Source organism: Aquarana catesbeiana, linkage group LG01 (assembly GCF_042186555.1).
Source record: "Aquarana catesbeiana isolate 2022-GZ linkage group LG01, ASM4218655v1, whole genome shotgun sequence".
Taxonomy (NCBI): Eukaryota; Metazoa; Chordata; class Amphibia; order Anura; family Ranidae; genus Aquarana; species Aquarana catesbeiana.
Window position 1 is genome coordinate 323,008,115 of NC_133324.1, and position 13,700 is coordinate 323,021,814.

Here is a 13,700-nt window from a genome sequence, read left to right on the forward strand (position 1 = left end):
TGATGGCACAGTGGCTACGTTTGATGGCACAGAGGTTACGTTTGATGGGGCACAGTGGCTGCGTTTGATGGGGCACAGTGGCTGCGTTTGATGGGGCACAGTGGCTGCGTTTGATGGGGCACAGTGGCTGCAATTGATGGGGCACAGTGGCTGCAATTGATGGGGCACAGTGGCTGCAATTGATGGGGCACAGTGGCTGCAATTGATGGGGCACAGTGGCTGCAATTGATGGGGCACAGTGGCTGCAATTGATGGGGCACAGTGGCTGCAATTGATGGGGCACAGTGGCTGCAATTGATGGGCACAGTGGCTGCAATTGATGGGAACAGTGGCAGCATTTGATGGGCACAGTGACTGCGTTTGATGGGGCACAGTGAGGCTGCAATTGATGGGCACAGTGAGACCCCCCGTGATAGCATTAAAACTCAGCAGCTAAAAATACTGTAGCTGCTGACTTTTAATATTAGAACACTTACCTGTCCAGGGATCCAGCGATGTCGACACCTCAGCCGATTTTCGGATTGGCTCTCGGGTTTTGCCACTATCATTCATGGTAAGGGAAACCGACCGGTTCCCTACTGCACATGTGCGAAGCGCGTTGCACTTTCTGAATGGCCCAGTGGAGGAAGGAGGAGGGGGGGCACACTTCAGAGGGGACAGCGCAGTCTCCCAGAAGTGGGGAAGGGTACCTGTCAGAAACAGGTACCCGTTCCCCCCTAAAGAGGAAGGGGTGTTGTTTACAGATGATAGGGTGGGTCTTAAACAGGAAGGGGTGTGGCCTCGGCAGGATGGGGTGGGTCGTATTTAAATTAGGGGGGTGCATGCGTTTAGTCAGGCCTAGGGCAGCACAAAACCTAAATACACCACTGCTCCCTATATAACAAAAGAAAAGGATTTTACAGGTAAGCTGTTATAAAAATCCTATTTTCTTTAATCGTACATCACGGGACACAGAGCCATAGTAGTTACTGTGGAATGTGGAATGTCCCATAGCAATGCCAACTGATGGGTGGGAGACACAACAGAATTAGGGCAACATGAGACTAGAGGAGTTATAATGCTGCCTGCAGCACACCAAAGGCAATATCCTCATCCTTTTTTACATTCACCTGATAGAATCTGGTAAATGTATGGATTGAAGACCAAGTTGTGGCCTTGCAGATTTGAGCCACGAAGGCTTAGTGATGCACTGCCCATGGAGCACTAACAGCCTTAGAGGAGTGCGTTTTGATTTGAGAGGGTGGAATCTACCTCTTTAAACAATAAGCTTGAACGATTACTAGTTGAATCCATTTAGAAATATTAGATTTCGATACTGCCTGCCCTCTTTTAGGACTTTCAGGCAATACGAACAAAACATCCGTTTTCCGAATCTGATCAGTCGCCTTTAAGTAGACTTTGACTGCTCTCACCACATTAAGAGAATGTAGTGATTTTTCTTCCATAGAACAGGGTTCTGGAAAAAAAATGAAGGTAGAACAATATCCTGGTTTAGATAAAAACCTGATACTACCGTCGGCAAAAAGTTAGGATGAGGACGCAATACCACCTTATCCTTGTGAATAATAATAATATGGCTCTTTACAAGAAAGAGCAGCCAACTCTGATACCCTTCTTGCAGAAGATATGGTTACCAGAAAAACTAGTTTCCTTGTCAAAAAAAGGACCAAGGGAATATGTCGTATTGGCTCAAAAAAAGCTGTTTTTGTAATGCCGACAGAACTAAATACAAGTCCCAAGGGTTCAGGGGTGACCTAACCAAAGGATTAAGCCGCATTACTCCCTGAATAAAGCTACGAACCAGAGAATGCGAAGGAAGTGGTCGTTGAAAAAATACCGACAAGGCCAAGACCTGTCCTTTGACAGTACTCAAAGCCAGCTTTATTTCTAACCCCATCTGGAGAAGGTCAAGGATTCTAACTATGACCTATTTCCTGGGGTGCCATCCCCTGGTTTCATACCAGGAGACATATGCTTTCCAGACTCCATAATATACTCCGTAATATATGATTATGGAGGCAGGCTTCCTTGCATTAACCAAGGTAGATACCACTGAACCTGACAGCCCACGTTTCCTCAGAATGTGGGTCTCAATAGCCAAACCGTTAAATTTAGCATTTGAAAGGTAAGATGGAATACTGGACCTCACAAGAGAAGGTCTGGATGTGGTGGTAGGGTCCATGGGACCCCCTACCGCCAACCTTACGATCGTTGCATACAAGATCTTCTGGGCCACAAGAATCACCGACATCCCTTCCTGCTTGATCTTGTGAAGAAGTTGTGGATGCAGGCAGAAAAGGAGGGAATGCATAAAACAGTTAAACTGATTCCACGGGAACACCAAGGCACCTGTTCCGCATGCTAGCGGATCCTTTGTTCTTAACACAAAGTTGACTATCTCTTTGTTGAACCTGGACGAAAACAGATCTACGTCTGGAATCCTCCATCTTTGACCTATTGTCAGAAGATATCGGGGTGAAGAAACCATTCCCCAGGGAACAACTGCTGGCGACTCAAAAAGACCGCCTGCCAATTTTCTATTCCTAGAATGAAAACTGCCAATAGGCAAGGTACATTGTTTTCTGTCCAAGATAGGATGTGATTCACCGCTCTCTGGGCTGCACAATTTCTTGTGCCCCCTTGGTGATTGATATAGGCCACTGCTGTGGCATTGACGGATTGGATCCTGACAGGACAGCTCCGCAAATTAAACGTCCAGGCCCTCAGGACCAAGTGCTCTGCCCAAATCTGTAGAATGTTAATGGGCAAGGTCATTTCTGATCTGGACCACTTCTCTTGGATAGTTATAGCTTTCAGGACTGCTCCCCAACCTAAAAATGGTTGGTGTATGTTGTTACCACTTCCCAGGTAACTGTAGGAAGGCTTTTTCCCTTTGCAGTTTTTTTTTTTTTTTTTTGGTTATTAACCATAAACTGAGGCACCGGTGCACCTTTGGAGTCAGACACATTGGAAAATCTAGAGCTTGAACCCCCTTGTTCCAAGCCGATAAGATACTGTTTTGCAGCAGTCTCAAATGAAACTGAGCATAAGGAACGGCCTCGAATGAAGCCACCATCTTTCCCTCATGAAAGAAGAAGAATAGAAGGATAGAAGGATTCATCTTGCCCCAACCCCTTTATCCAGTTTTTTTATGGCGTTGATCTTTGCCTGGAGCAAGAATACACTTTTCTGGGTGTATCTATGAACAGAACCAAGTATTTTAATCTCCTTAATGGTTTTAAGGAAGATTTCTCTAGGTTGAGAATCCAACCTAGGTATTCCAGGTAGTTGAATGTGTATACTTACTTTTGTCTAAGCGGGCTACCGACTGGTCTATCAAGAGCCGATCATCTAGGTAATCTATAAAGGTTATACCTTGAGCCCTTAGTCTGGCTAAAGGCGGAGCCAAAACCTTTGTAAGCACTCAAGGTGCAGTAGCCCATGGGTGCTCAACCTGTGGCCCTCCAGCTGTTGTAGAACTACAAGTCCCATGAGGCATTGCAAGGCTTAATTAAAAATATGATTCCCAAAGGCTGAGGCATGATGGAACTTGTAGTTCTGCAACAGCTGGAGGGCCACAAGTTGAGCACCCCTGAGCTAGACCGAGAGCAGAGCTACAAACTGAAAATGAAGATTTTCTACCTTAAAAAGTAAATATTTCTAGTGAGCGGGGAAATATGCCCATGGAGGTATTGTACCCTTGACGTCGACCGACGTAAAAAGTTCTCCTTGTAAGATGGAGACAACTGATTATATTGATTCGATGCAAAAAAGAGGGGATATTCAGGAACCAGTTTAGCTTCCTGAGATCCAAAATGGGTTTGACATCTCCATTCGAATTTGCAGTGAAAAAAGGTTTGAATAAAACCTCAACTCCAGCTTTTTCATGTGGACCAGCATGACCAATCTTTGCTAAAGTATGGTCCAATGCTAGTAGAGAGACTTCATTTTCTCTGGATCTTAGGAACATTTGATCTGAGAAAACGAGGAGACGGGAACTCTTGAAACCCCAGATTGTACTCTGGAGCTATTGAAGAAGCCACCCAAATGTCTTGACATTCTTTCTGCCAGACCCTTGAGAACTGCAGAAGTCTTTCCCCCCCAAGCGAGTGGGGGGCGTCCTCTCATAAGGAGGCTTTAGTGTCTTGTTTGTAGGTTTCTATTGTCCCCGAGGATTATCTTTTGAACTTGATGGCGGAAGTCGTCGTGACTGCCTGGAGGCTGATGCCCCTGGCACTGGAGAAGGAGCTTGTTTAAATGAAATACATTTACTCCTTTTCTTTAATAGCAAAGGGGTACCTTCCCACTAGAAATTCTTTGGATGAATTATCCAAGATATCCCAAACTGCTGTTCACCGCAAAAAGGAAAACCAGCCAGGAGTTTTTTTTTTTGTTTTGTTTTGTTTTTTATATACGACGCTTCGGCTGACCAATTTTTCACCCATAATATTCTATACATGTGTACCAGCCCAGTGAAAGGCGTAAGGGCCTGAAGATAGAATCTCTCATAGCATCTATTGCCAACATAAAGCTACTAGGAGCTTGCCAGAACCTGGGCCTGCTGAACAGGGATAACTTTGAGCACCTGTTTAAAACTGGTCTCTCAAGGATTTGACATATACCAATTACTGTCAGCACAGGGCTGAGACACTCAACCTGTCAGGAAAACAATATATGTTTTTTTTTTGTTTTTTTTTTAACCCCTTCCCGACTGTACGCAGATATGCGTACTCGGCTTTCCGGGGTTATACCGGATGATGCCCGCAGCTGCAGGCATCATCCCGGTAACGTTGTTTCCAGCGGGCGATCGGCTACCCGAATATAACAACCGATGCGGCTAAAAGCCGCTCGTTTGTTATACCGGAGGAGCGGGAGGGGACACACCCCCCCCTCCCGCCGCTGTTACCGGGCCTCCCGTGCGATCGGGAGGCCCGGTGTCCGATCGGGTACCTTCGGCAGCTGGGGGCAGGCTGGAACGAAGCTGTGAGCGGCTTCGTTCCAGCCTTCTCGTTGTAAACGCGGAAGCGACTTCATGACGTCACTTCCCGTTTACTCGGTTGCCAATGGCGCCAAATTTAAAAAAGTACACAGTATTCAGAATCGCCGTTTTCGGCGATCTGAATACTTTGAAGTGTAAAGGAGGGATGGGGGGTCTTTTAGACCCCCCATCCCTCCATAAAGAGTACCTGTCACCACCTATTACTGTCACAAGGGATGTTTTATTGCTGTCACAAGGAATGTAAAGTAAAAAAAAAAATTTTTTTTTAAAAACACAATTTATAAAGTAAAAAAAAAAAATAAAATAAATAAAAAAAAAAAAATTTTTTTAAAGTGCCCCTGTCCCCGCGAGCTCGCGCAGCGAAGAAAACGCATACGGAAGTCACGCACGCATATGTAAACGGTGTTCAAATCACACATGTGAGGTATCGCCGCAATCGTCAGAGCAAGAGCAATAATTCTAGCCCTAGACCTCCTCTGTAACTCAAACCTGGTAACCGTAAAAAATTTTTAAAGCGTCGCCTATGGAAATTCATAGGTACCATAGTTTGTCGCCATTCCACGAGTGCGTGCAATTATAAAGGGTGACATGTTTGGTATCTATTTACTCGGCGTAACATCATCTTTCACATTATACAAAAAAATTGGGGTAACTTTACTGTTTGGATTTTTTAAAATTCATGAAAGTGTCCCTTTTCCAAAAATTTGCGTTTAAAACACCGCTGCACAAATACCGTGTGATAAAAAATATTGCAACAATCGCCATTTTATTCTCTAGATTCTCTGCTAAAAAAATATATATAATGTTTGGGTACTCTAATTAATTTTCTAGCAAAAAATACGGATTTTAACTTGTAAACACCAAATTTCAAAAATAGGCTTAGTCATGAAAGGGATTTTATTAATTAAATAAGAATTCCAACTCTTTATCCGTTGGATCCCTAAGTATTTGAGCATTGTCTGCCGGACAAGTCAAACTTAAATCAGAAGATATAGCAGCGTCAGTTGCTGGTATCTTCCACCTTTAGAAAGTTTTTTCCTCCATAGGATAAAATGTGAAAAACTTTTTAGGAGGGAAAAAATGCTTATCTGGGTGCTCCTACTCAGAATACATAGGCTTTTTTAGCAATGAATGGATAGGAAAAAAAAAAAAAGTATGAATAGCATGGGGAGGCTCTAGCGAACCCAAACAAGAAGTGGGCTCATCGACTGACTCAGCTGATGGCAGCATGAATGTGGAGTGGACCAATTCAGTAAGAGATTGCACCATCAACCTTTCAGATTGTGAACCTAATCCATTTGTATATGACTCTTCAGAAGGGCAAGTCATCAGCCTCTTCCTGGTCATCTGAGAGAAATCCATAATCTCTCGCCCCCTGTTCGTCAGTTTGAGGGTCCTGAGTAATGGAAGGGTACCTATCACGCTTAGTCCTACTCTGGGATGCGATTAAAGCATCAATCTTTTGCTCCAATCCCACAAGGGTTGAGGAAAAAACCTCTTCAGTAACATAGACAGGGGCTGCAGCGTTGAAAGCAGCTGCAACGCCTAACGGCCCTGATGGCTCACTCTAACCAGCCACCTCGGAACTTTCAGGGGAGGATGTCCTCTTTTTTGAGATGGTTCTAGGATTTTTTGTGGCTAAAGAAGTCCTTCTTGAGCCCTTTTTTAAAATGTTTTTTACCCCCCCTTCCAACCATAACCCGATGTACAAAGCAGAGGTACTACCAGAAGGATCGCATCCACTGCTTGAGCACTACTGCTTGAGCACTAGTCCAGCCCTGCCGCTGCTATTAATGCTTAGCCTGATACAAATAGTAAATGTGTCAAGAGGAATGCCTATGTCACCTCTTTGCTCTTGTGTCCCTCTGACATCTTGCAGCCAGCAAAATGGAGCTTTTAAAGCACACTCCCGCGCTGGACGTTGGAGGAAGCCAACGCTGCGCTAAGCCCCACCTCCTCCGTCGCATCGTGACCCCCCCTCCTCTCCTTTTTTAAAAGAGAGTTTTCCTGCGCGAGCGCTGGCCTCCAATCCGACGGGATCGGCTTGTGTGGGAGGGAGGGATGGCGAGGAGGAGATCTGAAAGCCGCCGCCGTGCTAGGGGCGGTGAAAGAAAAAACGGCATCGACGATCGTTTTTTACCTCTCTCCTAATGCTCAGCCTCGTGAAGAGGGGGAGAGTTCAGCCCAGGTGGGGGGTGTCTGGAAGATCAAAATCCCCCCCCCCCAAACTTACCGGAGGTCTGCCTGCTAGCCGAAGGAAAAAATCCTGCTGCTTCTGACACAGGGTGATCTCTGAGCAAAGCATGAGAAGGTACGTGCTCCATACAGCCCCCAGTGGTGACACTTAGACATGACAACATTTTACTTTTTAAAAGGAGACATTTCATAAGAGAATTAAAAAATTTCTTAGAAAAACTCCACTTACCTTTCCTGCCACAGGGTTTTCTGTGGTAAAACCAACAGACCCAATCTTCACCCATCACAATGGGTTCCGTTAACAAACCCTCGGGGGAACCCACACTCCTGGACCTGTAATAGCACCCAGCCAGTAAAACTTTATGGCTTTAAAATACCAAAGTACTGGATCCCGGGGTCCAGCTCTCTAAAAAAGAGAAGCATTACAGGCAAAACCTTGTTTCTTTGGACACAAGGCCCGGATACCATTCAATTCGGCCTAAAAGACATTTAGAATGGATCCAGCTGCATAGCTAGCCTCAGCAAGGATTGCTCTAGTGGAGCTCAGCACAGCACATCTTCACTTGTGACCAACACCTTAGACACTGGCGAAAAAAATTGGAGGCACTCCCGGTAATGGGAGGGGTTATATAGGGAGGCAACTTCCTGTTTAGGGTGTACCAGTGTCCAGCACCTGAAGGTGGCCTATAACCCACATAGTAACTACTATGGCTCTGTGTCCTGTGATGTACGATTAAAGAAAACTAACTGCACATCAACCTGAACACACCATCCCCACCGTGAAACATGGTGGTGGCAGCATCATGTTGTGTGGATGCTTTTCTTCAGTAGGGACAGGGAAGCTGGTCAGAGTTGATGGGAAGATGGATGGAACCAAATACAGGGCAATATTAGAAGAAATCCTGTTATAGTCTGCAAAAGACTTGAGACTGGGGCCAAGGTTCACCTTCCAGCAGGAAAACGACTCTAAACATACAGCCAGAGCTACAATGGAATGCTTAAAATCAAAGCATATTCATGTGTTAGAATGGGGCCGAATACAAATGCACGCCACACTTTTCACATTTATTTGTAAAAAAAAAATGAAAAACCATTTATCATTTTCCTTCCACTTCACACTTATGAGCCACTTTGTGTTGGTCTATCACATAAAATCCCAATAAAATACATTTATGTTTTTGTTTCTAACATGACAAAATTTGGAAAATTTCAAGGAGGTATGAATACTTTTTCAAGGCACCGTAAAAGCACATTACACAAAAGATAAAATTCCAATTGGGCCCCTTTCACGCTGGTTCACTGCAAAACTGCCAGTAAAACGATGAGCGCTTTTGAGGCGTTTCCCATTCATTTCATTTTCAATATTTTTATTCAGAAAATGTTGAAAGTACAAAATCAGCATTTGCCTTTGGAAACAGATTACTTGCTTGTTATAAAATCAGATATTGTTTACGTCACAGAAGAGTATCTGTTGATATTAAACTTAGCATATCATCATCCACATGGACTTATGTGAGAAAATCAACAAAGAAACAAAGTAACAATAAAGAAACTCTGTATAACCTATATAAGAAGCATCAAGCGATAAGATTACACAATATTCCATTCCATCCCTGCTCGTACCACTAGAGATATTCAAAACTTGGGGGGGGGGACATACATAATATAGCAGGGATATGCAATTAGCGGACCTCCAGCTGTTGCAGAACTACAAGTCCCATGAGGCATAGCAAGACTCAAGCATGACACCCAGAGGCAGAGCATGATGGGACTTGTAGTTTTGCAACAGCTGGAGGTCCGCTAATTGCATATCCCTGCTATATTATGCATGCATTAAGTCTTAATACCGGAGTAACCCTTCTCACTCTCGGTAAGCTTCCCATTCATTTCAATGCTGAGGAGCGCTTTTATTAGCACCCCAAACATGGTTCAAAGATGCTGCAAGCGGGATTGTTTTCACCGCACCGCCCCGCCCCAGTGTGAAAGCATTCATTGATTTTAAAGGGAAGCATTTTTCTTGAGCTTTTCAGTCGCTTTTTTACCGCAAAAGCGCTTGAAAAACTCCTGAGTGTGAAAGGGGCCATCTCCCAAACACTGATGATTTTAATTAACCACTTCGCGCCAGCAGTATGTCATATGACGTCATGGACTTTCAGTGGTAATATCTGAATGCTGCCTGCAGCTACAGGCACCACCCAGATATCATTTTTTACCACCAGCGATTCAGTGCACCGTAAGAACAATCATAGCGGCAGTTCAGCCGCTTGATCGTTCTTACAGGCGGCCCTCCTTTGCTTCTCCGGTCTCGCCTGTGCGATCGGTGAGCCAGAGAATAAATCGGTTGCCGCCAGAAGTTAGCCATAACCATTTCTGGTGACCAGAGGGTCCCCAGTCATCTCTATGACCCTCGGAGGCACAGGCGCGATGTTATGACATCACCTCTGGGCCGGCGGATGTAAACAATGCCGAGGACTCAGCTGGAAAGGCCCAGACAGTTTATTTGTTTATTTTTGATCTTGGTCTTTCCAGCCTGGAGGAGAAATGTGGGGTCTTATTGACCCCACATCTCTCCGTAAAGAGGACCAGTCATGCAATGTTCCTATTACAAGAGATGTTTACATTCCTTGTAATAGCAAGAAAAAAAAAATAAAGCGCCCCGTCCCCGCGCACAGAAGCGAACGCATACGTAAGTCACGCCCACACATGTAAACGGCATTCAAATCACACATGTGAGGTATCGTTGCATGCGTTAGAGCGAGGGCGACAACTCAGCTCAAGACCTCCTCTGTAATCCTAAACAGGTAACCTGTAAAAATGTTTAAAGCATCGTCTAAGGAGATTTTTAAGTACCAAAGTTTGGCGCCATTCCACGAGTGTGCGCAATCTTAAAGCGTGACATGTTAGGTATCTATTTACTCAGCATAAAATCATCTTTCACATTATACAAAAAAACTGGGCTAACTTTACTGTTTTTTTTTTTAAATTCATGAAACAGTTTTTTTCCCTAAAAAGAACGCGCTTGAAAAAAAAAAAAAAAAAAAAAAAAAATCGCTGCGCAAATACTGGGTGGCATAAAAAGTTGCATTGACCACCATTTTATTTCCTAGGGTCTCCGCTAAAAAAAACATATATAACGTCTGGGGGGTTACGAGTAGTGTTCTAGAAAAAAAAAATGATGATTTTTACATGTAGGAGCGAAGTCCAAGAATTAGCCCAAGTGGGAAGTGGTTAAAAATATTCAACGTTCATTTTCCAAAATTTGCTTTCACATCAAAATGCAATACATGTTTATATTGTCTTCACTAGATTTTGCTAGGAAAACAGACACTGCATCCATACATTATGAACACTTGCATGCTATCAGTTCCCCACTTCATGGATTCTCGCCACAAAAAAAAAAAAGTTATTTGCCACTGAGCGACAGACAATGGATTTTACCACTCTCCCACACCAATATCATTCTAACCTGGAGGTAGATGGCAGCTTCTTGATACCGAGTCTCCCAGCTCAAGTCTAACTCCTGCAATGCTGGTATTTGGTCCATGGTGATAGTGTGGCTTTCATACTCATCTCGAGCTGCAAGTAAAATTTAAGAGAATATTATGCACTCAACAAGAAGCTACGCTTGCAGTTTACTAATGAATCCAGGCAATTTTGTTACTCATTAACAGAACAGCCATCAAAAATAGAAGTTCACAAAATGAGAACATTCATATTGTTATTTTTGTTTGTAAGGTTTTTTTTTTTTCAGACTAGATGCCCTTATAGAATTATAATTAACCCATATAAAGTAGCAAATGTACTGTATGCAAATTCATTGAAGTGTCAAATACAAAAACAGATAAATCATCATTTCACTATGACATATCAAAGTGCATTCTTTTAACAGAAATATGCAACCTTAATCAGTAAAAGACATAAAATCCCTAATGTACCACAACGCACGGTAACCCACAACTGTACTATGTGCTGCACTACATCAGAAAAAGTGCTACATCTCCACTTTGTTGTCCATTCTGGTGCATTGAATAGGCTGCCTTAATGCAACGTTCCAGAACTAAAACGTGTAAATGGCACTTAGCTCTGGTTTACACCAGTGTGGTTTTGAAGTCGTGGTACTGTTTTGCATATAGATCTCCCTAGTTCTGCTGAAATCATGTAGCCTCTTTGCAGCCACTTCCTGTCTACATGCATTCCAGTGATCAGGCCAAGCGTCAACAGTAGATCATACTTGTTTAATGTGTGTCCATATGACAGAATGACAGCACAGCACAGAAGCACAGTTGGGAGACAAGGACAGAGAAGACAAGAAGTGCCTGAACAAGGCCCTTATGGCAATATCACCAGGTGCTGATTACTAAGTGGTTTCCAACCATTTTAAATTTCTTCTTTAAGGATATGCTCGCTTTGGATCTGTGCTGGTTACGAAGTGACATTCTAACCCTCAGAGCATTGGTGCTATTGGAGTGTTTGGGAGACCAATATAACCATAAGCTCTTGTGACCACTCTATAATTTGGAGGGTCACTGTTATCTGTTAGGAGGCTTTAGTTGATCACTGTGGTGGCGAGTGCTGCTGTTCATGACTTTTGGAAGTTGCTGTCAGGGCTGGACTCAGCCCTTCCTTCTCAAAGCTGGCCGCACAGCTGTCGGCTAATTGCCAGCTCCTATCTCTCCACAGTGACTCACCTGTTGATGATATCCTGCTCGTCAGTCCTGCCTACTTAAGCCGTCCAGCCCAAATGATCTCTGCCTTCACCTTGGTCACATCTCTAGAGACGCTCTCCTGTGTTCCTGTTAAAGACTTGCTTGGCTGACATTCCTTCTGGCTCCAGATCCCGCTTGCTGTTCTGTTCTACTACACTCATCTCTGGCTCCCTGACGTTTTGGCTTGTCTGACTGTTTCGGTTCCTGAACTCTAGCTATGTTATGACTACGTTAACTCTGTTTACCTTTTTATTATTATTAAACAAGTGAGATTTAACTGTACTTCTGTCTCAGTCTGATTCATGGTTTCTGACAGTTGCCGTGCCAGTGTCTAGAAAAAGAGATTTTGACCCAGAATTTTCAACCAGGGGGGTTGAGGGGCTCCCGGAGGTTTGCTTAATACAAAGGAAACTGACTTTTCAGTTTCCTCATGGTTTTCTAAAGTCTGTTTTGGGACCTGGAGGCTGGATATTTCTAAGTGATCCGTGTGGGAGGAAATCTCCAAACCTGGATTCAGTTATTCAGAACAGCCAGCACACCAATTGGTCAGGTGTATGCTGGGCTTTTAGTAAACGACCCAACTATGGTTCTGGGCTTCACCCGAGCAGACAGGAGGTCTGCGATGTCGGCACCCCAGCCGATTTTTGAATTGGCTCCCGGGTGCTGCAGTCGCCATTCGTATTAAGGGAAACCAGCGGTGAAGCCTTTCGGCATATTCACATTGTTTAGATAAGACACTATTGAAGTGATGCAGATGATGGATATTTTTGAAGGATTTACTTTCATTGATGTGAGGTCATAGGCCTGATTCACACCTATGCAGGTTGCATACTCCTGGTGCATTTTGCATTTTTCAATACAAGTTTTTGTCTATGGAACAAAAAAACTGAAAAAAGTCCCTGACCCTTTCCATAAAATACACAGATATGAACTACATCCATAGGAAACAGAAAACGCACAATACTAGTACTTCATATGCAATAGTGTGATATGTTTTTATGTGACATAATTTTGCGGTAATACTTTAAGGATTTCTATGGAGCACATTTTTATTTGTGTAGTGAATTATCACATAGTACAACACACTAATGCCCCGTACACACGGTCGGACATTGATCGGACATTCCGACAACAAAATCCTAGGATTTTTTCCGACGGATGTTGGCTCAAACTTGTTTTGCGTACACACGGTGGCACAAAGTTGTCGGAATTTCCGATCGCCAACCGCGCGGTCACGTACACCACGTACGACAAGACTAGAAAAGGCCAGTTCAGAACCAAGTGCGGCACCCTTTGGGCTCCTTTTGCTAATCTCGTGTTAGTAAAAGTTTGGTGAAAGACGATTCGCGCTTTTTCAGACTCGTGGCTTTCAGATCGTTTTCTGCGGTTCAGTTTGTGCTTGTGGGTTTGTATCTGCTCTTCAGTGCGTGCAAGCAAGTTCCGCGTGACTTAGTCATTGTGTTCTTGTTCGTTCGTTACGGTTTTTCAGGTCGCTCTTCACAGGCCTTGCTGTTCTTCAGTGCGTTCTGTTACTTCGTTCTGAGCAGCCAACCGTTTTCTAGCCATGTTGCGTATACGTACTCCTCGTAAAGTTCGTGCTGTGCGGGGGCTTGGTGTTGGGGTCCTGACCTTGACACAAGTCCAGTCCATGAACAGGGTGGGGAGGAGTTCATAGACCAAGAATTGGTTGCTTCAGCGTGACCAGTTCTCTCATATGCCTTTGCTCCGTGAGATCCGTGAGAATAATCCTGATGATTTCAGGAACTTTCTCCGGATGACGGACCCCGTATTTCACCGTC

At 44.0% G+C, this 13,700-nt stretch overlaps 1 protein-coding gene across 2 annotated transcripts in view; it reads right to left on the bottom strand.

Moving 5' to 3' along the window:
- TPCN1 (two pore segment channel 1) overlaps window positions 1–13,700 on the bottom strand; it is a 247,447-nt gene that overhangs the window by 185,432 nt on the left and 48,315 nt on the right. For both annotated transcript variants that reach the window (XM_073630364.1, XM_073630356.1), the window contains exon 3: window positions 10,662–10,771. In XM_073630364.1, the coding sequence (XP_073486465.1) occupies window positions 10,662–10,771 (110 nt within the window). The remainder of the gene's footprint in view (window positions 1–10,661; window positions 10,772–13,700) is intronic.